At 39.0% G+C, this 25,141-nt stretch overlaps 3 protein-coding genes and 1 non-coding gene across 6 annotated transcripts in view; 1 reads left to right on the top strand and 3 right to left on the bottom strand.

The window, feature by feature from the left end:
* Positions 1–977, bottom strand: part of LRRIQ4 (leucine rich repeats and IQ motif containing 4) — a 7,343-nt gene extending 6,366 nt beyond the window's left edge. The window contains exon 1 of the mRNA XM_072408072.1: positions 879–977. The gene's annotated coding sequence lies outside the window, so the exon portion shown is untranslated. The remainder of the gene's footprint in view (positions 1–878) is intronic.
* Positions 978–1,015: 38 nt separating this feature from the next.
* LRRC34 (leucine rich repeat containing 34) lies at positions 1,016–13,624 on the top strand. Its single transcript, XM_072408070.1, has 12 exons — positions 1,016–1,070; positions 3,997–4,102; positions 4,603–4,721; positions 5,937–6,001; positions 6,099–6,182; positions 7,383–7,511; positions 8,293–8,388; positions 8,494–8,648; positions 9,764–9,919; positions 10,177–10,303; positions 11,071–11,226; positions 13,501–13,624. Exons 2-12 carry the CDS (start codon positions 3,999–4,001, stop codon positions 13,543–13,545), a joined length of 1,236 nt encoding a protein of 411 aa, XP_072264171.1. The 5' UTR covers positions 1,016–1,070; positions 3,997–3,998; the 3' UTR covers positions 13,546–13,624.
* MYNN (myoneurin) lies at positions 12,034–21,583 on the bottom strand. Of its 3 annotated transcripts, none has more exons than XM_072408066.1 (8): positions 21,162–21,583; positions 19,986–20,276; positions 18,859–19,604; positions 17,833–17,992; positions 17,447–17,625; positions 15,495–15,578; positions 14,557–14,643; positions 12,034–13,938 (listed from the first exon to the last, which is right to left on the bottom strand). In XM_072408066.1, the coding sequence occupies exons 2-8, from the start codon at positions 20,249–20,251 to the stop codon at positions 13,682–13,684; spliced, it is 1,779 nt and encodes a 592-aa protein (XP_072264167.1). In that variant the 5' UTR covers positions 20,252–20,276; positions 21,162–21,583; the 3' UTR covers positions 12,034–13,681. The 3 variants fall into 3 exon arrangements, with proteins under 3 accessions (XP_072264167.1, XP_072264168.1, XP_072264169.1); XM_072408067.1 differs by having other exon boundaries at positions 21,235–21,583; XM_072408068.1 differs by lacking the exons at positions 17,447–17,625; positions 17,833–17,992.
* On the bottom strand, positions 21,511–21,583 carry TRNAV-AAC (transfer RNA valine (anticodon AAC)). Its single transcript has one exon. It is a non-coding gene; the product is annotated as a tRNA-Val (tRNA).
* Positions 21,584–25,141: the final 3,558 nt, after the last annotated feature.

The raw sequence follows: 25,141 nt of genomic DNA, 5'->3' as shown, positions 1-25,141 counted from the left end.
GGTTGAAGTATTGGGAGTAAGGTATGGCATGTATGATGTGTGATCACAGTATGGGGTTGAAGTATTGGGATTGAGGTATGGTATGTATATTGTGTGATTACAGTATAGGGATACAATTCATATGAAATTATTAAAAAATGGTAAATATAAATGCAATTTCAAAAGTAATTTTAATCTTCTGGGCTATTGAGTGAACCTGTCTCCGGCTTCGAATTAATCTTTTGTGTTATCACTTTGTCAATTTGTATAGGAAGATATTGCAATATGCACAATGCTGACCAGAGCAATAATACACTGCTTAAGATGAAGGAAGTACACTGGACAGCAATTGACTCGATAAAATCCACAGCAAAGGGACTTCTTCCAAATCAAATGGATATCTCCTCCTAAACCCTGTATAGACCTCAAATGATTGCCACTGAAAACAAATTTTCATGACCGTTTCCTGTGTCAGGAGAAAAACTGAGCGCTGTACGCACAGTGCTGTTCTATAGAAAGGGGTGAAGGGGGATAAACAAGTAGCACCCCACTGTGCTCATCTTCATAGAAAAGTACAGAGGTTGTTCATCAATCCATCGGGGTCCCTATGTATCAGAGATCCTCTATACCAAACTAAAAAAGTTTTAGATTTAATATATAACATGGTAAGTTGTTCCTGCTGATAAAACATGAGAAAAATGAAATCAAATAAAAGAATGTCCTGCTACACCTGCAGCCCACCAATGACCAGATGGATGTAGACAATACTACAGGGAATGTTTAGAACCAGTTAGTCAGTACATCAGTCTGCAGCCCCTGCTTCTATGGCAGTTCTGCTAACAGTGATTATAACATGGACCCCACAATCAGCCCAATGCTGCTCTTCCTCCCCATCTCACCGGTCCCTGTTGTTGTGGCTCCCTAAGACCACCAATCTCCCTCCACTGTGATATCTTCAAGCAGCAGAAACTACAGCAGCCCATCCAGGACACATCCAGGGAGGAGGAGGAGGGAGGGGTGACTATGACAACCAGAGACAACAACAACCAGACACACAACACCCAGCACAGACTCGCCGCCTGTAACTACAGGTAACACTTCTATGTGTGTTATGTCTTAAAAGAAACAATTTGCAGGCATTAATCAGACAATTTTATTATGTTGTGTTCAAATATTGCCTTCCTAAAAATATAGGATCTCTGGAATGGTCTTCCTCGTCCTATTCGGCTTGCTCCTACTTTCTGCTCAGTTAAAGGAGCACTCAAAACCCATTTTTTTCAAACTTGCCTACCCATCTTCTTCTGTCTTTTGAAACCGTCACTACTTCCCTGCAATACATATCTCCCATCCTATTGTGTGTAAATTCCCCAACCTACTAGATTGTAAGCTCTTCAGGGCAGGGTTCTCTCCTCCTGTATCACTGTCTGTATTAGTCTGTCATTTGCTACCCCTATTTAATGTACAGCGCTGCGTAATATGGTGGCGCTATATAAATCCTGTTTATTATTATTAATAATAATAATAATAATAATAATAATATTAGGATCCATTTAAAAATCAGTGAATCCGTGTGTTTCAATGGCAGTAATTGATTCTCCACGAGGGAATGTTTCAATAAATGGATGATGGGACAGATATAAAGAAGTAAGCCAGATATATTGTTTCCAAATTCATGGATTATAAAAAGCGCAATATTTCTTTTTATATTTGCTGCTTTTATTTAAATCATACCCAGGCATGTCCACATTTCCTATATATATTTTATACATGATGTGATGTATGATTACCTGAAATATGAGCAATTGTTTCATGTTCTGAATTAACAAACATCTCAGCACACTGCCCGCTCTTCATATTGTCAATTCAACAGTCAACAAAAGCCTAAATGATACATTTGTGAAATGACCAATCACGTGTCTTGCTCAACAGCAATTGTTTCCTTTCATTATTGTTCTGGCACTGTTTTTTACAGTTTGATCTGTATGGTTACCTGGTCATACAAATGGCTATATGGATATTATTTAGTGCAGATACAACGGATATATAAAACGTGTACACACCCCTGTTACCATGCCAGGGATTTTTATGTAAAAAATATGAGACCACAATTTACAAAGCTAAACCCACCTTTAATGTGACCTATAACAATGGTTGCCAACCGGTGGTCCACAGAAAATTTTGGTGGTCCATGGTTCTGGCCAGTGCGCCCCCCAGCGGGGTCAGGAGAAGAACCCCACTTGGGAGGGGCACCGGCCAGAGCGGCGAACCATGTCCCTATATGGATCGCAGGCAGAGGGCGGTGGGCAGGTTCTGTCTCTGGACAGGCTCAGACCTGCGATGGGAGAGTGGACAGGTTCTGGCATTATGAAATCACTATGGGAACACACCGCTCCCCACATATGCGCCTTACAGAGTAAATTTAGTAGTCTGTACAATTCAATTGATAAACTAGCAAAAGTATAAAAATAAAAAACGTACAATTAATTGGTTGCATAAGTGTGCACACCCTTAAAGTAATACTTTACTGTGGCCTCGTTTTTTTGCCCCACAAAAACCTGGCATTTTAGTAGGGGGGTGTACACTTTTTTATCCAATGTACAGATGGTCAAAATAAAAAATAAAAAATTGTTTAGTGGCTTTATCTATAGCCGAATTGCAACAAATATTTCTCGTTATTAAGCTGCCAAATAATATTACTATGTTTTAGGTATCGAAAAAATGTAGTTTTACCAGTGTGATATATGAATAGTATTGTGGTATATATTCGTATTATTATTTCAAATACATTTCACATTGTAAAGGCTGATGTACTGTAGATAAGACTTTTCTAGAGCCCCATTAAGTCATGGTATGTGTAGTACAGTTCAGAAAGATCTCATTATACGTCATATCTGCACAGGAAAATAGTGCTTGGTAAATATAGTACTGCATGCATTAAATGACACATTTACCTGATTCTTCCTGACTCTGAATACACTACTACACTACTTAATTCATCAACCTGAGAGTTCACTGAAGGCATACTAAAGTGACTGCTCAAATAGTACTATCACATTGTTATATATGATGCCAACTACAGAAATATGCCTTTACTACTTTTCAGTAGTCAAAACAGGCAGAAAAAATGACCTCTTCATAGTGCAACATATATTTATTTAAAAAATGACATAAAAATATAAATAAAGACCTCCACATTCACTATTGCCCATCCTAACATATGACAGTGTTCAACAATTGAGGAATAAACTGATCTGTTGGTGTTCTATGAATGGAGGAATAGAGATGGGTGAAAGACCTATCTAAAGGGGAGCAATGTGGTATATAGTAATGATTCCCAGTTCATAAATGAGCAGAAAACTGCAAAAGTGGATTATATTATTGAAACATCACTGGTAACATCCTTTTAAATCTTTTACCGGTTACAGAGGTTCATGCATTATTATTATTAACAATGAACAGGATATATATAGCACCAACTTATTATGCAAATGAAAGACAGATACAGACAGTGACACAGGAGGAGGAGGAGAAGAGGATCTTGCCCATAAGAGCTTACAATTTAGGTGGTGAGGAAGCAGCAAACAATAGGAGCGGGATATGGATTGGTGGGTGAGTAATGAGGGTTTTAGGAGACAGAAGAAGAAGGGTAAGCATGTTTGAAAAGCTGGGTTATAAATGTGCAGAAAGTAGGAGCAAGCTGAACAGGATGAGGAAGAGAGTTCCAGAGAATGGGGGCGACCCTAGAAAAATCTGTGCGTGTGATGAGGTTATGAGTGAAGAAGTCATTAGTAGGGCATTAAAGAATTGAAGAGAGCGGCTAGGGAAGTATTTTTCTACCAGGTCAGAAATGTAAGTGGGACATGAACTGTAGAGGGATTTGACGGCAAAGCACAGGAGCTTGAATTTGATTCTAAAGTGAAATGGAAGCCAGTGTAGGGAATCTCAAAGAGAGGTAGCGTTAAAAATTGTAAATTACATTTTAATGTTACTTTTGCTGTTTTTATGTTTTTTATACAGCCATGGCAACAGGCCTGAGCCAGCAGTACATTGAAGCATGTACTAAACTTAACCAGCCCGCTAACCCTTTTATTGAGGAAATGTTACTACAGCTAGAGCAGTCCGAGTAAGTAACTTATAATTACAATATGTACATGTATATATGTAAGGGGGATTCATCATAAGGCTTATTACAAGATCACAAGACATGAAGAATATGTGGACTTTTCCTTCCCCAGTGTTTACAGACTGGATTTTCAATAGGAAACCATCAGTTCTTGTACTTGCATCACATTTTTGGTTCAGGCCACATGTGTTGGGATAATGGATAATACTGCTGACTTATTCTTAAAAGGGCAGAATCCAGGGCTTTTATTGGCATCTGTTCCTTATTATTTGGTGTGTTGGCAGAATTCTAATTATCAGTCACTTTTCTTCAAAATGAAAAGGTTGTACACCATTACATTTGCCACTAGAACCATTTCAATATTTTTAATTTTTTAGAAGTGAAAAACAGTAGCTGCCATTGCTAAGGTATTTTTAAGATCCAGGAAAATTAACTAGATTTTTATGTTTATTCTATTATGGCTGTTTTCACGCCTGTAATTTTCCAATCTTTTGTTTTAGACAATTTACAACTACTTTAAAATTGTGTGGAAATAATCGTCTAGTGGCAGGAAGAAGAATTACAGATGAAGATTTCTTGGTTATTTCTGACATTCTCAGACAGAGTAGTTTTATTGCAGGTAAGTGGTATTGGTGGTATTAGTTGATGCAAAAAACTTTGTGTTGTATTATTCCATTATTACTATAGATACAAGACAAGGTTAGTCCTGGATTGCCAAATTTATGCAATGTGTATATGTAGGAAAAACAGTTTTCGCTCTCTTTCTGTGTCTTACACACACTCTCTCTCTATATATCTATTTTAAAGCACTGATATTCCGATGGTGGAGTGGGCGGGGTTATGCCTTGATGACGCCACTGAACATGATGTCATGATGGCATAACCATGCCCACTCTCTCATTGAAGATCTGAGCCTGCAATGGGATAGTGGGCGGGTTGTGTGCAAGGTGACAGCCTGCCTACCTCTATGACCTGGGATACAAACGGGGTATGTGTTCCATGGCTCTGACCGGTCTGCCCCCCCCCCCCCCAGCAGGGTCCTTCTCCTGACCCTGCTCGGGGTGGCACCAGCCAGAGCCGCGGACCACCCAAAGGGAGGGAGGAACAACCTTATTGGGCCGTATACAGCACGCGGTCCGTAGTTTGCCCATGCCTGCACCAGACTGTCCCCATATATTGTACATTGTTAAGTGCTATACTGCTTTGGCACACACCTTCGCCAGCCAGAGCCCTGTAAAATACATGATACGTCCAGGTGTCGGGAGTATGTAACTTTTTCTTCTTCCTAGTGTGGATCAGTGCTCATTACGTGAATAGCATATAATCAGTCAGTCACACAGGGCCGATAAAGGTCCTTAGCACTCTGTTAACTCCAACAGGGTTTTTAATTCATGTTTCTGTCAGGTGAACAGAATGGTAGGGGAACACAGGTACAGTGTGTTAATAAAAGGGGAGGTGGACCATGAAGAGAATGTGTTACTTTGCCTGGTATAAGCAACATGACAGGTACACTTTAAATAATTTCTACATAAATTCCCTTTATTTTGCATTTTATTTTTATTTAGCTTAGCATCATCACGTGTTGACATTTTATGAGCACTGAAAAATTAGAAAGATCAGCCAAGGAAATGCAATAAAGGAGGTCATGCTCATGATATCTGTTCTTTGTGATTAAAGAAAGCAATTAGTATTTTCAATTTTTGATATTTTGAGAACTGGAATTTAGGATGCAACAATGCAATACTAAACACACTGCCATTGTTATGTGCAGTACACACAGAGGGATGTGCACTTTACAAAACATGGTATAAAAAGCATTTAATTCCATTTTCAGGTCTGGACTTGAGGTTTAACAATTTGACTGACAAAGGTGCTACATACATTGCAAAATTCCTTCAGGTATGTAATAAAACAAAATAAAGATACTGCTTGAAATCTATGTACGGTATGTGTTATGCATTCAGTTAATATTGTATATATTAATATAATGTTTTAGGAAGGATGTTCCTTATTTCATTTAAATCTTATGGGGAACGACATTGAAACAGATGGAGCAGAACTGATTGCAAAGGCCTTGCATGTAAGTAACATATACGCATATTAAGGCTGTTAGGGATGGGTCCTGCATGGGCAGTATATTATTATTTTCTGCCTACAGGAAGGGGATTATATGCAGAAACTCCTTAAAGAACTTGGAGTAGCAGAAGCTGGAAAACAATATGTACCAGGAAAGCTGTTTGGGCTGCTTAACTTGCTCTGGGAGCTCTGATGTTTAACAAAGGGCAGGGATTCTTGAATTGTAATATCCGTTTTGTTCTGTACACAACTTAAATTATTAGAACATTGGAGTATTAGGGAAAAATTAATAGAAAAGTAACAAACCAACAATACAACTTTTCCAACTTTGCTGTGGCTAATATCTTTCTGAAAATGCCAGTGTTAAAACTACCTAAATTCAGAATTTTCAATTTACATAAAAGACAACCCTTTTATGTAAGGTAAAAATTCTGTTTTTTTTTTTTCAGTGCAACACCCTTTGAAAAAGTGTGCAGCACCGCCCCCTATGGAATGAATGGGAGCACAATGCCTCCTGGGATGCCTACGTCAGGCAACCCGGGAGGCTCTTGGGCGCTCTTGGGTCAAGCATCTCAGGAATGCACAGGAGCCTTTTTGCGCAAAGGGAAAAATTTGCCGATCTCACGGATGTGCAGTAAGATCAGCAAATTTTATTTTCCATCCTACGTCACCCCATCTTGCACCTGGTTCGGATGACATAGGAAGAAGAACATGAAGACGAAGAGAAGATGGCGGCAGAGGATCGGGTCCGGGACGGATGCTGGGAAGAAGTGGGACCCGGTGCAGGACACCCCTGGAGGGATCAGACTGCCCTGCGGGTTTGAAGGTAAGTGTTTTTTTTTCAAGTTTTGAGTTTAGTTGCTCTTTAAGGCCATTGTGCAAATCGTCTGTTTCCATCACTTTAGGATTTAATGATTTGTAACCAGGAATAGACTCCATTAAGCCATTGGAGGTCCTCCTGTTCGTTGAGAAATTTCGGTTAGCTTGATACCGGAAAATCCGAGTTTTACTAAGGAGTTTTACTGTCTAGTCCAATGTACTTAACCTTTTTACCAATGAAAGTTAACCTTTTTACCAATGTAGGATCATAATACATGAAAGTACGGGGGGGTACTATGGGGGTAGCTTTGAAATGACTCTGACATCTGATAGCCCCAAAGGGCTTTTTATTGTTGTTTTCTCTTTTGTTTACTTTTCCTTATAGAGGAATGATATGCTAAGGAGCCTGAGAATGACAGGCAACAAAATAGGAAACAAAGGAGCAATGTTTTTTGCTGCAATGTTACAAATCAACTCAACACTTGAAGAACTGGACCTTGGTGACTGTGACTTAGTAAGTGCAAAAACTAGAACTTAGCCTGTCCAATTCCAGCCACGTTTTTGTGAATATAGAAGGTAAGGGCTATATGCCACTGCTCTATGCAAGACATTGGGCACACATTAACCCCCACGTATACTAGTATTAGTGGATTAAAAGGTAAATATGCTTTGAGAATATTCATGACTTATCTTACTATAATGTTTCATTTATTCAGTTACGGCATAGCATGGAATGTGTTAACAAAAATCTTTAATTTCCAGTTAATGCCCAACATGTGAAGCCAGGTACACCAGTACCAATTTCCAGTATGTGTACCCTGGTACATAATATCATTTTCAGTAAGTAGTATGTGAAACCAGGTACAACATTATAAATGGCCATCATATGCAGCCATGTACACCAATCCCAATTCCGAGTATGGGCCAGCGGGTACTGTATTCTTGGTCCCCATACCTAATGCTCCCTTGTTCATTATCTAAATGTAGTTAGACACCTAATTAGTATGCCCAGTATGTGTAGTCAGGTACGTGGGCAAAAACACAAGAAGCTTTTTTAATTTTGAATGCAACACTTTTGAGGATGATGAGTGTGTTAGTCAAACCTGTATTCAATTTGTATTTAATCTGACAGGTTTATGTACATAGTCACGGTGTTGTCACTTGTCATCATATTAATCGATGGCCTGTAAAAACAGTGTAAGATCTTACAAAAAACTGAAACAAACATTTGATGAGTATTTATATTTAATGGTTAGCTTATATTTTGATGTATATCTGTGCTGTGTGTTTTACAGGGAATCCAGAGTTTAATAGCCTTGGCTACAGTTCTACTTAAAAATGATTCAATCAAGTCTATTAATCTAAATCGTCCTTTATTCTACGTGCTACAGGTATGTGTTTTTATATCTGAGACATCTTAAATTCTGTATAACAAATAGCTGCACCATGCATTCTGATACATGCTAATTTGAGGATTATCTTCGTTTGGCTTTAAGGAAGACACAACCATTCACATATCTCTGATGCTGAAAACAAACAACACTCTTCAGGAGCTCCATTTGTCGAAACATGAAATGACAGATTTTGGACTTGAACGACTCTGTGAAGCCTTGTATGAAAACACTGCACTGAAATACCTCGATCTCAGCTGGTATGGATTTTCTACATATTAGGCATACTCCTATATGTACTTTTTTTTTTTTATTTGCTGACCACGCCTGACCCAGACTAGACAGAGTGGGCCTGATTAATAAAGATTTCTGAGGCTGGAGAGGATACACCTTCATCCTGGGTGGATCTGGTCCAGGATTGAAAACATTTGCTAGCAAATAGAAAATGACTTTGAAGAAATTGATTCCAGGTTGCTGGATCACCTAGCTTTACTGATGAAAGTGTATCCTCTCCAGCCTTGGGGAGCTTTCTCAAATTAGGCCCAGTAAGATAGAGATATGGAAAACAAAGAAACACATTTAAATCCTTAGAACTCAGTAAATGTTGCATTAACCATTTTATAAATGAACCACAGTGTGAAGTAACGGGGCAGATATAGAATATCAGTTCTCTGTTATAAACGGAACCCTAGGTGTAGGAATAAAACCAGCCAGTTTATGCCTCTAAATGTTCACTTACTGCTGGTGGATCTGCATACATTCTGCAGAAACAGACAGAACTGCTGCAGAGTAGAACTTCTGAGTTACATGGATTAATGGCAAAGTATGTTTTAAGGAATACCCTTGAAAAAACTAAACACTAGTACTAAAAAGTAAAGAACACTAACAAAGGGGAACTTCAAAGTTTAACTGCACATAAACAACTCTTTTCTTATTTAACTTAAAATCAGTTTATAATACAGAGGACAAGTTGTATATTATATTGGTCTGGCCAGATATTAGAGGATACCTCCGAAACAGGACAGGTGGTAAAGCATTCATTCCCTGTAGAAAAGGAAAAGATTGGCCCTGTGTAAAGTTACATTTTCCAAGTACATTTGTCATGTTATTAAAGATTTGCAAACAATTTAAGAAGCTAATTGTTAGTTTTTGTTGAGCTGTCTATATCCAGTTTAAAGTTGTGTGCAGCTATACATGCACTAATAGCACCCCCTGAGTTCCCCATAATTCCTAACATTTATAATACAAGTAGGTGTAGATTATGGCACAGCAGGACAAGGATGCACATTCACAGTGTGATTGGGTGCTGGTTGTAGATAATGATGGGAAAGTCATTCTCTACCACGTTAAATATGTTTATTATTTATACTTTCAGTAATAAAATCACTCGTGATGGAGTTAAGCATTTAGCGGAATTGCTAAAGACAAATACAACTCTGGAGATCTTAGACCTGACATCAAACAGGATGGAAGATGAGGGTGCAATCCACCTTGCTGAAACCATTCATACATACAATAGAAGTCTCAAGGCGTAAGTACAGCAGTGCATCATCTATTTACCATAATGTAAATTAAAGCAAAAAGCAGTGTCATGTTTTATCCTTCTTTTGCTTTCTTCCTACCATTTTTAACTTTCTAAACTGCTGTTTGCCATATTCCAGTGAATAGGCTTCACCAATACCAAAAAACCTGAAATTGTATTGTATGCCTATAACGATGCAACAATATAAAATTACTTCTTGTTCACCATCATTTCGCTATATTGTTTTTTTCTATTGTTCCTTTTAGATTAGCAGTTGTGAGCAATAACATTACTGGGCAAGGCCTTCAGGTTCTGGCAGCTGCAATCCAGGCAAATACAAGTTTAGAATACATCTACATATGGGGGAATGTGCTTGATGAGGACGCCTGTGTGGTATGTGTTTTATTATGTATGGTACACTGCTATACAAAGAAACAGGTTATATTTCACTTTCTAACAGTTCAGAACAAGCCCCCCCCCTAAAGTAAATAGCGCACTATGATTTGAAAATTTACCAAAAAAGTACTGTATATGTTAAAGTATATCTATAGACTAAAAAAAATCCTATGTTTTGAATAGAATAAAGAATGGTTGAATCCTGTTTTTTGTTTCCTATCCGTATCCCATTGAGATAATTTTCCTTTACTTCCTGTCTCGAGTTAGGAGCACTCTCCTAAAAAAAAAGGGATGTCACTGGTTATTAGCATTGGACGCTTATCTCTCTGTTCCTGTTTCGCTACAAACTAAAGTTTTATATTTTTTGTCTTATTGACAATGATCACAAAAACAAAAAATGATTAGCAGGAATCATGGTTTTTTGCAGGTACACACAATTTTAAGGCTTGACCTAATATCATCCATTTACTTCATGCAATCTCATCTTTCACTTTTTTTTGCTTTGTGTTTCTGTGCACTAAAAAAATTGTGTATTGTATAAAAGTACAAGTTTGAAAAGCAGTTTGGAAAGCACACAACATAAATAGAATTGCAACCACCACTTTGCTTTTAGAATATATATATAATATGTGTGGGGGGTTTAAGTAATTTTTAGGCCTAAAAATAATATTTGCACTCCTATGTGAAAAATTAAAAAATGCCCTGTAGGAAAACAGTTTATTTTATGTTTAATAAAAGCATTGACTTATTTTTTACTTTTCTAGGCATTTTCTAATCTACTTTCCAATGGACGCCTGAGCAGCTGCTCAACAGATGTACAGCCTTATGTAGTAGATGGACGTGTCTATCTTGCTGAACTTTTTCATGGACTCAGAAAACATTATTACTGGAGCCCAAGTTATGGTATCGCGGATAATCCAGTGAGCAATTCTAGTCTTGCAATAACAAATTATTAAAAGTTGTAACATCTGTCACACATGCGCTTTTTACATTTATGCATATTTATTACTATTGATTCAAATTACTTTCAGTGTTTAACCCAGATATTTTTTTAAGCTAGGTGGGAAGAAATTGTAGGCGGGTGGTAGCCCCTGTATTGTAATGCAAATCATAAGTAACCACCCAAAAACAGCCGGGTGGTTATTGAAAAGTGCCGGGTGGTGCACCCAGCTAAAAGGGGCTGGGAAGAATACTGACTTTAATAAAGTTTTCTAAAATTTCAAAGGGTTTCTTAGTTACATTTAACAGATAAATCAGTCTTGGTGGTCATAATAGAAATTTAAAAAAGGAGAAACCAACACCCATTCTGAGGGCAGGGTCTACCACAAGTCAAAGGGAAATCACCAATACCCATGCTGTTGGTCTGTGCCTCTGGGCGGTACACCACTGTTTATGCTGATGAATCTGACACACCAGAACAAATATTTTACTGCTATAATTTTAGCACGTAAAAAATAGTATTGGTGAGAAAGGATCATGAGGGTTTTCTGCAAATAATACCACCTGCACAGGGAACCTGGTCTATCCAGCTAACCTCAAATCAATTTGGTTCAGGATTGAAAACATTTGCCAACTAATAGCAAATGATTTTTTAAAAATCCATTCCAGGTTTCCTGTATCACCTAGGTTCACCCATGACAGTCTATCTTCTCCAGCCTCGGAGAGCTTTGGTAAATCAGGCCCAAACTGTCGAATTTGTAGGTAAAAAAAGAGGATTGAGTTACATCTTTATACATTTTTTTACTGTTTATTATATCTAAAGTTCAGCTTTAAATCCCCAACAGGAAATCTGCATAATACATCCAGAATTTGTGTTTTCTAAAATTCTAATGTAAAATATATTATTTACAACTTGAAAGCACACACAAACATTATTGCACAAGTTCCAAATAAAAGATGAAAAATACAAAATAAGGCTTCTCCATACTTTACATTTAGCTGTAACCACCATCTAAGGAACATGCCACCATTTTTGTACACAGCTTGTAAAGATATAAAGACACCAAAGTGGTGCACAGTCACAGTGATGTCACAAGTTGCATCCACAAACATGGCGCCTGCACTATGGATGTTTAACAGGTACACCATAAATGTAGAAATGGTAACATCTTGTAATTATCATGTACTTAGTACAACGTGAAGATCTATTAACATGTATTAACACAAACACAATACTGTGCTTCTACCTGAAATACATTATTTAAGGCACCCTATATTTTAACAAATATACTGTGACAAATTTTATTAGTAGAAATGTTGTTGGTTCGCTAATATAGCTTGAAACAAATCAATTTATTAGTGTGTCATGTTCATACAGCAATTATTCAGACATTCACTGAAGGTAAATCTTTCTGGTACATGTGTTTTAACTGACCGTTGTAAATTCACCACCCCTAAATGTTTGGTAAAAGTGTCAAAAAATCGGCTGTGTACAGCATTTTACTTCCCTTAAACTGCATGCATGCAGACGTTTGTGCAAATGATTACGATATGAATGTGTATTTTACTATGTCTTCTGGGCCATATCCTAATGGCTTCCTGCTGATACTTTAACTCCTAGTTCCTTGTGGATTTTTGTAAATCTCTTTCAAAGTACATCTAATATTAATTCCAATCACTTTTTACCTGGGGAAATCAGCTGGTAGAGCCGAATCTCTGTGTGTTTTAGGAATCTGATCAATCAATCACTCAATAGTATATTAATTGTATTGGTCAGCTGAAAGCAAAACTAGCAGGGGATCTGCTCATGTGTATTACGCCTTACATTGCTAGTAACAGAATGAAAGAACAGGGCTCTAGGTGCACATGGCTTGGAGTCTAGCAATTATTTTATGTGGCCTCCAGAGGTTCATAAACAATAATTGCTTGCTGGAGGGTGCAAAATAAATAACAAAATGGTGGATTTAGAAAAACAAAACAGGGCAGCTGAGCAGTTCAGACATAGATCATACACTGCAATGAGAGATAGATGAGTAAGAGAAAGAGCAACTGCATCAGGAGGTGGTCATGGAGCACACATACCAACTGCACAATACATACGTCACTGGCACATACTGTGTGCAAATCCCCTATTGAGCAACAGTTATGCTCATTTTATTACTCTATTTTTACAAGTTAGACCCTCATTACTTGGAAAAAATTTGAAGATGCTTCAGGCTTCATAATATATCTAAGATTATTTTTCTTTCTTTCAGACAAAAGATCCAAAAACTAGATTTAGGACTGGAGTTCCCTTTTAAAGTGAGTGTTCCCAGACAACACAGGTCACATAGATAACCGTTCTTACTGTCTGTGGTGACAGCAGCCACATATCTCCCTCCATAGCTTATTCTCTTCTATATTAGTCACTGTGTTAGTGCATTGCAATTAAATTACTTAGTTCATTTGCTGTAAAAATATAAACTGTGGCTCTGTATAGGTGGTCACAGATGTTCCTAATAAAGTCTCAGGAGAAAGGCTCTGATTATCTGTCACAGGCAGCAACATTTGATGGTCATCCGGAATAATGTGCAATGTGAGAGGTAAGAGCAGCTCAGATGACTTCAGGTCAAGACTGTCTAGCACTGGGCTTTTCTTGGCCTCTTTACCAACTGTACTCTCAACACTTTGTGATTCACCTCCTTCTTCATTTCCTGCAAAAAGCAAATAATACAATATAGAAAATGAACATCAGTTCTTCCTAAGGTATGTTCCCTGGTTTTCTGTAACAGTATTAGATCTGTTTTATAAATCGCTCCACTGTAGTCACTGTTTAGGAAAACTACACCTAATAAATGAATGTGAAATTCTTCTGAGCTTTTTACCAGTGACAAGCCAAGGAATAATAACCTATAGTAACAAATCACAAGGTCACAGATCACAATTACAACATTTTTAAACATCTGATTGGCTGGTATTGCCAATTAAACAATACCACTGTATTGAATGCCCTAATAAATAGGGTCAGTGTGAATGATTTGAGGAGTCATCACCAAATTGGCTGTATACTGAATCGTGCTTCCTATAGTATGCACAGAACCATAAAAAGTATTCACACACTTGTATGTTTTCAGCTTTTATTGTGATTGAGTAACTTAATGTTCTAAAAAAATAAAAGGAAATAGGAAAATGTCTAAGGGGGTAAATACATTGTATTGATACTGTATATCTTGTACTGACAGGGCTTGATTGTTCACCAATAATTTCTTAGTACTATAATAGGGGCTGCATCACTTTTGACTGATATGATGTCACAAAGTACACCAACTTACCACAGTGCATTTTCAGCTTATGTTTCTTCAGGTTTTTCACATCAGTGTAAGAATTTCCACAAACTTCACAGACAAATGGCCTTTCTCCTGAAATTGAAGTTAACCATATATAGGAATGTGTTGTTAGTTAAAAACAAATCTGACAAACTGCCATATATATGCTAGCATCAGTCATGTCGGCATCTGAAAGAAGTTGGAGATTTTTGGGCTTAGAGCTTTTTAGGTGGAAAGTACAAACAGAAAGCACCAGTCTACAAACCTTCAAGGGATTTGTATCATTACTGGAGAAGGGACATTTTTTAAAATTCGATTATTACTTTTTTTATTAGCTTATTACTGAAAGCATAACCATCTATGTGTACCATACAGCATCAATTCTTCTGCTACATCATATCCTTATTTGTCTGATTTGAAGAGAAGGGGTTAAAAGGTTTTGCTGCTGTGCTGGTGAGATTCACCCCATCTATTTGTATTGATGACCATACTCATACAGGTACTACGCTAATATTTATAACTCAAACCTCAAAATTTCCTGTAACACTAAGGGTGAGGAACAAGCAAGTCAAGCCTGACAAGGAAAGCTGAGATTTGCACAGATATTCAGCAGACCTGATTATATTCCGTTTTTTAACCATGTGCTTAGTTGCAGTTTCCAGGACTGAGATACACTTTTTACTAAATGTATATAACTCCCCCCTTTTACCTGCAGCTAATTTGCACCAACTCTCACCACACTAGCTGCTGACCTTTGTTTATCACCCATGTCTGCTCTGTGGTGAAGAAAAACCGCAACAGGACGTAGCTCTGTTACTAAAGTAACTAACCAGCAAAAGGGGGCAAATTAGTTTGTTTCAATAATCCCAGGGCATTGTTGGCGGTTGGGGATTGCTTGTCAATGCTGTAGTGCAGCTATACCACTTGAAATGTAAATGCCATACCTGTATGAGACCGGAAATGTTTATTAAGTTCTCCTGAAGAAATAAAGCTCTTCCCACAGACTCCACAGATATAGGGTTTTTCTCCTATAAATTACAAATACTTATTTTCAGTACAATGGCAAGCAAACACATACATACTTTGCTTGTTGACGGCATGGAAAAATGGTGGAGACATGGACAAGATGCTGTAAACAAAAAGAGAAAATTGTAGTGCAGTCACTTTAGACATTTCTAAAAAACATTTCCCTGTAGAGATTGTATAAGACAAGTTGCAAAGCATGGCTTAGTTACCTCCTGTGATGAATAACCTACTCATTCTGTGCTTGCTGTATCATCATTCAGATACAAACCTCTAATAAAAGTTTTTTATTCAATTTGTGGCTATGGCAAGAAAAACTTCGACTGAGACTTTGACTCATCAAGATTTAAAAAATAGTGAGGAGCAAGCAGGATTCGTCCCTCACAGGCAAGGCATGGATAAAATACGTTGCACGATTCAGTATTGAACATTTCACTCCCTGTATATCTGCAAGGTCTTCTAAACTTTATCTTGGCCTATTTCAGTTTTTGTGACCTTGAGGATACTGAGATTCACTTCTTTACTGGAAACAGTAAAGTATTGTGGTTTTGAATCCTCTTCTTACCCAATGAGTAGAATCAAGCAAGCTTCTTGCTTTTCTCCCATCTTGTTCATTTTGGCTGGTATTTCTATTCTATTGATATATTGGTTTGGTCCCCCACACCCCATCCTTTCTTGCCCAATCTTTTTCATTTATTGCACCATTTGCTAGGCACTTGGAGCTCCATATTGATGAATCTAAGTCCTTAGCTTTGAATATTACTGCGACCCCCCATACTCTATTGTTGTTACAAACCATGCACTTCAATGTTACTTATGTTGTACTTTAGCAGACTACTACTCTTACATTTTAAATCCTTGGATGTTTTACCTTATTTTTGGAGTTCACTGGAAGACTTGCTTTCCTAAATGATTTATTACTTTAGAGCTCCTCAGTTTCCCATTTCACCCCATATTCTTTGTATTACCCAAAACAAGTCTTTAAAATGTATTTGGGGATCTGTTGGGAAGCATGTGAACCAATGCAGCCAACCCAACCCTGTGATCCTGTACAGTGCCAACATCAACTTTTCAACATGGATCCCTCTAGGTCAGCCTTTCTCAACCTATTTACCATGGGTTAATCTTTGAAAACCCCTTCTATAACCACTATATCCACAGCTCACTGTACATTAGTATAGTGATCAGTGATAAGAAAGCCCCTTACATTGCTGGTCATAAAGAATCACATCTGCCTTACAGATAGCCAAAAAGATTTTTTGTCAGTTAATTTGACCTGTGAGCCACAAAATGCTCAATGTTTCAGGAACCCCTAGCATCATCTGGTGGAACCTTGGTTAAAAAACCCTATTCTAGATATTCCAGACTGTCCATTCTTTCTCAGTAGCCTTCTTGCTGTAGCTTCCGATTCTTTAAGATTCTAAGGACAACATTATTATTTTTTTTATTTTTCCAGTTATTTGATCAAATATTCAGTTTAAAAGCAGACATCACATGTTGGGGTTTCCACTAATCGCTGTGAACTGGTAATGACGCTGGAGTAATCCATTGATGTGTTCATCCCCTGTATTGTCACCCAACTCATCAGTAACCACCCAAAAACAGCCGGGTGCTTACTGAAAAGTGCTGGGTGGTGTGCCTGGCTAAAAGGGGCTGGGGAGAACACTGCATTGGTATACAAGGCTGATCAGTAGGAAAAGATATATATGTATTACTCATAAATGGGCAGCCTAAAGGCAACCCAGGAGTGATCTATCACAGAAATAGATGCCAGATAAAAAACTGATTGCTCTTTATATTGCCAAGTTCCCTCCAACACTAAAGGATCATTTTATGTATTTTGTCTTTAATGAACCCTGTACTGTTTGGTTACCTGTGTGTTTTCTTGCATGGGTAATTAGAGAACTTGATACAGCGAATGATTTCCCACATGTGTCACAGACATATGGCTTCTCTCCTGTATGACGGCGGACATGGTATGTCAGGGTACTGGCCTGTGCAAACCTCTGACCACATCGGTCACAGACATATGGCTTTTCTCCACTGTGTTTTCTATTATAAATCAAGTAAAGAAGGAGTTAGTGTAATTTCACCAAGTGTTTAAGTAAAAAGGCAAAATTAAAGACGCGTTTCAATCAAATTTAAACTGCAGCAGCATATATTTAATCTTAACTTGTCTTTTTTATTTTACCAAATAGATAGAAATTTTGACTTGTTTGTTTTAATGTTGTATGGCTTGTTTTGGCACACGTCACTGACCTGGCATGAATCTTCAAATTGCTTGAAGTTGCGAACTGTAAATTGCATGCATCACATTTGTATGGTTTCTCCTCTCCATGATGCATTCGCCTATGAAATACCAACTGGCATTTCTGGGCAAAACCTTTATCGCACAGTTTGCATTGATATGGCTTTTCTCCTAGGACAGCAAAACAGGTGGAACATTTTGTTCACTTTGAGTGGAAAGCTTCTACTTTTACAAAAAATACATAACATATCTTAATACTCTCCTGTGTGAAATGGGAGTCACCAAGATTCCCATGCTTGCATTTTCAGAAGCAAGATTCGACTTACAGAGGACATGCTAGACCCCTGCAGAGAGATCACTGTTTCTAGCAAGAGTCCTTCTCTATAGAATACTGAGAGAAGACATGCTTCTCTGCTCAGTGTGTGGCTGCTTTCTAAAGAAAAAGATCTGTAGCAGCGGTCGCCAACCGGTGGTCCGTGGCCTGACTCTGGGTTAGGAGAAGGACCCCACTGGGGGAATGCACCGGACAGAGCCGTGGACCATGTCCCCCGTACAGATCCTAGGCTCAGGGAAGTCTCTGGACATAACCCGCCCACTCTCTTATTGCAGGCTTAGATCTGCAAAGGAAGAGTGGGCGGGTTCTGGCATCATGACGTCACTAAAGGGGAAGTTTTGAGTGACACCCAGCTCCACGCACATGCTACTGTCTGGGGTCTGTAGATTTAATGGTCTGTGTACTCCAAAAATTGGTGACCACTGTTTTAACACCATAATGACATGTCAGGAAACCTGAAGCTCCCTGTATCACCTGTTGGTGGCACTGTGGTTTAGCACACCTTACATGAGCTTCTACTAGCAACCAGCAGGGGAGCTTGCTACAGCCAAGGTACACCTGACAGCAAGCCCAGAATTTTAATTATAAAATATACAGTTTTTATTTTTTAAATTACTAATAATAAACTAATTATAAGTAACATATCAGGATCCATTAATGCACATTTACAGAACGGTACACATAACATGCAGTTTAGTCTTACCTGTATGAGTCCGTACATGTGTTTTTAGCTGGTTACACTGAGTAAAAGCTTTTCCACATAAATGACATACATAAGGTTTGACACCTTTGTGAATCCGCATGTGACGACGGAGGCTGCTACCTTCTGAGAAAACCTTACGACATATACTACATGTAGGTTTATTTTTGGAGATTTTGTCCTTTGCCATGTCTTCTATTTTACAGACAATATCTCCACCTGTAATGGTACTCATCCAGTGTTCTTTTAATGTGGCAGTTTGCTTTGATTTGATGTATTTGTCCTTCACAAACATGGACTGTGCCATACTATCTTCCTTTAGAAGGTTCTCACAGTTCAGGGAGGTTGTAAAGGATAGTGTGCAGTTATCTTGGGAGGGAAGTTCAGCCAAACTTTCATCCATCTGGCTGGCATTGATGCTGAGAACAGGACTGGCATCTGGATTCTGCTGCTCAGAAACCTTTTTCAGGCATTTTTTATGAGGCACCATAGTCCGTTTCCATTTCTTGCTCCTAAGAGATTTCTTATTTGCAGCTTTTTTGGCTAAACATATAGCTTCTGTTTTATCTGTATTACTTGTCCTATGTGATTGAGACACAGAACCGTCCTCCCGGATGTCCTTAGCTAGGGGTATCTCAGTAACACAGGCTGTCACCACCATAGTGGAATCTATTATAGGTATGCATATTGAAACAACTTCATCAACCCTCAGAAATTCAGCACCTCTACATATTTCTTCTATGTTACATCTGTATGAAAGAAAAGAAGAGGTGACTACATAATATAACACCTTTATATAAGAACACAAATTAATACACAAATATAGGTACTGGCCAAAGACCTGCTTGGTACTGACTCTTGTGATTTATCCACTCCTATCCTGCATAAAAATATCTAATGGTTTTCATATTTGTGACAAAACATTGTCCGTGCCTTACATTGCTTACCAATCATATTGCTTCTGGTGGAGGTTATAGAGAAATGTGTATTAGTATGCAGATATGTTCTCCCAATGACATCATCAGGAATCCCCAGCAATGACATCATCAGGATTCCCCAGCAATGACATTCAGCTACCTCCTAACGAGAGTTTATTACATTCAATACGAAAAAAAACTAAAACAACTCACCTGTTGAAATTTAAGTTACCGCTATAAATAAAATCCAGCACTGCCTGAAATCCAGCTGGTGTCACTACCTTCCGATCCAAAAGTATAGTGGAGTCCAAAGTTTTGTGGAATAAGGCCCTGAAATATTCACTAAACGAAGCCAAAACATTACTGTGTGCTTTGTATTGGACGTCATCAATCAGAATGGTGGAGTCACACAGGAAGCCAGATTCCCTCTGTTTGTTTAATTTATCAAGCAACTGCTTACAGTGATCAGACTGTGCCATGGTAGCAGCACCTGCAATGCCATATCTAGGAAGAACACAGAGAAAATTAGTCACAAATCTTGTAAGATGTGTGCAACCAAAAAATATATATACATATAATACACACGTAATGATAGATTTAAAGCTTATCTCTGACCCAGTAGGGCAGATTGGACCTCTGTAGAGAGACCACTGATTGCACAGAGCAAAGATCTTTCTCTGCATCATGCTGGCAAGGTATGGACATGGCTGTGGCTGCTTTTAAACAAAATAAAGTATAAATCTTAACAAACCCATTTTTCTGCACTCAGAATGTATTTAGCTGATTTCGAGTGAACATTCAGCTAGTCTTATATTCTATGCAGCAATATTTCTGCATGCTATAATCACTGGTACTTGTATGTCACTATAACATTGATCTGACTAACCCACGCATCAGGGTAATAGTTTAATGCCAAATAGCTACAACTAAACTCTAATGTCCATATTAGTAAGTTTATCTTCCTACTGAAGTTTTTATTGCTCTCTGTATGGGAATTCATCCTTTTATACTAATAATAAGGGGAAAACTTCCTGTTGGGACAAATTAGGGACAACTTCCTGTTGTATCCCTGGGACAGGAAGTGAAAGGACATTTCCCAAGAAGTACACAGCACCGACCTGGCAGGGGTATTAATCCTAATTAATAGAAGACATCCTATGTAATAGGACAGAGCAGAGGTGCAGCTGGGTGTCATGATGGACTTCTTGTTTGATCCTTGTTCCCTGATCTCTATGTGTCCCTCTCACACACATTCACCCTGTGTATGGCAGAAGGTGTACACAGATCTTCTATGGTGATCATCAGATACTTCCAGCCCATGACATCCAGCATAGTACAACACACAGTCCACCACCTACACGAGGGCTGATGGTTGCACACAGCACTCACCTCTCCCTACACAGCCATTCTTGCAGCTGAGACGTCACACCCTACGTACCCTGTGACGTCACACCCTACGTACCCTGTGATGTCATCCGAGACCCTTTAACTCCTTGGACTCCTCTACGATCTGGAACGCAAAAATATTTTTTTGTTAGAATAAAACTAATGACCCGAATAGTATGTGTGATATCAAACAATATTCCACCGCCTAGAGCGCTTGTATGTTTCATTGCACGATATACATAATAACTAAATATATATCAGGTCAACAAAAATACAAATCGTTGGTATTAAATGCAAAATGGGAACCTTAAAAAATCAATCACAACTTGGAAATGTCGAGTGAAAATAAACCTGTTTCCGCCCGGTTTCGAACCGGGGACCTTTCGCGTGTTAGGCGAACGTGATAACCACTACACTACGGAAACTGCTATGTTGCAAAGCTGTATATTTCAAGCATTGATGTACTGATCCACCCTAACCCCTCCCTCCTGAGGTCAGGCCGTCCAATAAACGGAGAGCAGTGACGTCACATGTAGTATAAAAGAACATGTCGGCAGAGGCGGCCTCCAGCGGTAATAGGAGAGTTCTATCCTTCTAACCCTAATGCACAGACCCCTCGCTGCTCTTCATGCTCGTTGTTTTTCTCGCTGACTTTCAGCGGGCGAAAGAGCAGTGGAAGCTCAGGACTAAAAAACGTCAGCCGTAGGCTTTCCTATAGCCGCAGGCCTGCCTGTCAGTGTGCGCGGCCTCTGCTCGCAATGTCCGCAGCGCCTTCCTATGAGGCCGCAGTCTGCCAATACCCCGGGCAGCCGCGAAGAGCTCGTCTCTGTCAGCCTTTGGCGCTGCGGCGGAGTGGGGGAGGCCGCTGATGGCAGCTGAGAATAAAGGGAGCCCAGCTGCCCCGCTCTGTTCCACTGCCCCTGAGCTGTGGGGTTGGTGAATTGCAGCATGGCTCCGACAACTTTTATCTGCCCCATACGGCTGTGAGGTAATGGCCTGGGCCAAGTGTGAATGTTCTATTCATTGTACTTTTCTTGTATTGTTTCACACAGGGAGAGACATTCACCAGGACTGAACTCGGGTTGATGCTGTTGCTGTGTATGAGGTAAGTAGTGTAGGGGCACCTAGTGTCTGGCAGCCTTGTACATGTTGTATCTATAGCTCTTCCTAAAGCCAAAATATTCCAATTCTAATCAAGACTTCCATTCTACCCCTTTACACTGTCTTACTGTGACCCCTGCCATGGCATTCACATCATGTGTTCCTGCAGACCTCCTGCATGTGCAGGGCCTGCCTATAGTGGGTGCTGTGCTCCTAAGGGGATATGGCCCGATCCAAATCGATGGGGAGTTATGTGGGCAGAGGACTGGCATGTAAGTGCAATGCCTGGAGGAGGTAAGTGATCACCTGACTCGGGGAGTTCTAGAGTAAGTTAGTGTTTTGTGTCATTTTCCATTATAGCAAGAATGTTAATAAAACATACATGCTATTTTTTTCAATTTAAGTAAACTTGGCTAGGTGCTTTTTCTCTGGCACAAACATCTTCCCTAGGTTAGGGATCTTCATCCTTGATTGCCCGCACAGACACCCCTCCTGTGCTTGTATATGGAAATCATTTGTTCCTGGTAGCTGGGTATGTCAGGATAGAACGCTGAGCTGCATGTGTGTGTGCCATGGTGGGCATTGGAGAAGATTGCAAAACAAGCAGGTAAGTTTCATTGTGGAAGTCACAGCATTTCCCTTCTGGAACAAAAATATTCTGCCTACTTATCTGCCTACTTATGATTTTTGTTTGCATTAGTTCTGCTTTAACACGTTTAGTTGAGTAATACAACTAAACTTGGCAAAGCTGCAGGATTGGCTCTGCTTAGACAACCCTTATATATATAAGGTAGAAATTCTGTTCGTTAGTGTTTTTTTTTTTTTTTTTTTTACAATTATCGAAGGCACTACACGTGACCCGATGGAAGAAACCTCCAGATGGATCGACTGCTCTGTGGGATTGAGGTCAGTGTACGTTTGGGTTTACCTCCTCATTAATAAATCCTACCATTTCTGACCTGGTTAGTGTATCCTCCACAATAAATACTTCAGAAGGAAAATGCAGCTCCAGTGTTCAGCTAATTGACACAACTTATCACACCTGCTGATGAGTCTCCTGCAACCTATAGATCAGCTTTACATCCAGGTAATTGTATTTCTTTATGGATCTGCAATGGCAGCTGCATTATTTCTCTAAAGCCTGCTCGCCCCATCACATTGCCGTAACAAATTAGCTATTTTTCAATACATGTGTCAGCCTTCATTATAACACCCTGACCCAGAAAGTTTTTTAGAGGGTTGACTTTGACACCATCTAGAAGTAGATGGACACTGGAGATACCTACTACAACTCAAGATGCCGGCCGGCTTCTTACCTGGTCCCGCTGATCGTCCCGCGTTGTTCTCCTTCCAGCGCCGGGTGCTCTCTGAAACAAGAAGCCGGCGGAGGAAAAAAAAAGCCGGCCGGCTTCTTGTGCGCGATGACGTCGGCGCGTGTGCGGGGAAATTCAAATTGAAACTCATTCATTCATTTTGGATTGGATACAGGAGTTTGTATTCAATACAAAATGAATGAATGGGTTTCAATTAAAAATAAATACAAAGTATGTATTTTGTATTGGATTGGATACAGGAGTTTGTATTCAATCCAATACATAATGAGAGTTTGAATTTTGTTCTCATTTTGTATTGGATTGAATACAAAGTCCTGTATCCAATCCAATACAAAATAATAGAAAATATATTTATGTGGTTTTGTCTATAGGTATGTGACGCTGCGAACCTAGGTGTTTTAGAAAAATATATTACTATACAGTATACTGAATTATCGCATTTTCAGTATTTTTCATTTATTTATGTATTCCTGTTTAAACTGAATTTTGTTTTTCCTTTAATTTTATTAAAAGTAATTTTTTTTTTTTTTTTTTTTTTTACATGATAGTATTTCAAACATTTTTTATATTCATTATATCTACTAGACCCCTATTCGGACATATTTCTGTAAGTAACAGGTCTACAATTAAAAAAAAAAAAAAAAAAAAAATTCATGAAAACCTGTAACGCTTTTGGTACAGAAATCTAGACATCAGTATAACGCTTAGGTGGTTAAGGTGCAGACAGCAAAAACAATTACAATATTATTAAATTTTTAGATCTCGTGTTACAAGAATACCAGGAGTTTTACTAAATGCATGCCAATTGCATAGCAATGCAGCACATATCACACATCTTGTTTAAAGCACTAGTGACAGCAATACATAGTTACAGGGTTCCCTTTACATTCAACAGGCACCTTCTAACACAAGCCTCATGTTCCACTGGTGCTGACTAGGTATAGCAGACTGGTAGTTCTGACCCTTTGCTGTGTAGCTCTGTTCAATGTCTTCAACTTTCATATAGTACTTCCCATATTTAGGACATAGTAAACAAGATCCCCCCTACCCCCTCCCTAACTTTCCACTCCCCCTCTGTACTTTCACCCTTTCAATGCTGGATCAGGACTCATCAGCTTCAATACACATCAGCTGCCACTCCTCCCCATAGCCTGGTATTCTGGGTGTTAACTGATGACTGGGAGAAGAAGAGAAATTCTGCAGCCAGCAGGGCTGACAGGGACAATAGCACAGCCAATGGGAGACCAGTGTACAGAGATAGCTCTGAGTGCCCCCTCTGGCACACATGCCATAGGTTCGCCACCTCTGCCGTGGATTGCTATTTACTGTATCACCACCAGCATGGCCAGACATTGTCAGCAGTGTACACAGAGATGTGGGGTCCATACAAACTTGTGTCACAATATTAGTTGTAACTCACACAAGTCTCATCATTTTGTGATTTGTGGTTTTTCCTTTGATTTTCAGTGTTTTTCATCCAGTCCTCAGTGGGTTATTGGTCTTGGTTTCTTTTTTCTATTGTGAGATTCTGACCACTCATGTCGAGTT

This window comes from Pyxicephalus adspersus, chromosome 4, assembly GCF_032062135.1.
Source record: "Pyxicephalus adspersus chromosome 4, UCB_Pads_2.0, whole genome shotgun sequence".
Lineage (NCBI taxonomy): Eukaryota > Metazoa > Chordata > Amphibia > Anura > Pyxicephalidae > Pyxicephalus > Pyxicephalus adspersus.
This window is presented reverse-complemented; position numbering and strand designations above follow the sequence as displayed.

Bases quoted from the DNA above. Each gene is read 5' to 3' on its own strand.
- LRRC34 (XM_072408070.1), top strand. From the start codon at position 3,999: ATGGCAACAGGCCTGAGCCAGCAGTACATTGAAGCATGTACTAAACTT. The intron at 7,512-8,292 runs GTAAGTGCAAAA...TGTGTTTTACAG, and splicing joins ACCTTGGTGACTGTGACTTA to GGAATCCAGAGTTTAATAGC. The intron at 11,227-13,500 runs GTGAGCAATTCT...TCTTTCTTTCAG, and splicing joins ATGGTATCGCGGATAATCCA to ACAAAAGATCCAAAAACTAG.
- MYNN (XM_072408066.1), bottom strand. From the start codon at position 20,251: ATGGCACAGTCTGATCACTGTAAGCAGTTGCTTGATAAATTAAACAAA. The intron at 17,626-17,832 runs GTCAGTGACGTG...GATTTATAATAG, and splicing joins AATTTGAAGATTCATGCCAG to AAAACACAGTGGAGAAAAGC. The intron at 15,579-17,446 runs GTAACCAAACAG...TGTAATTTATAG, and splicing joins CCATGCAAGAAAACACACAG to GAGAAAAACCCTATATCTGT.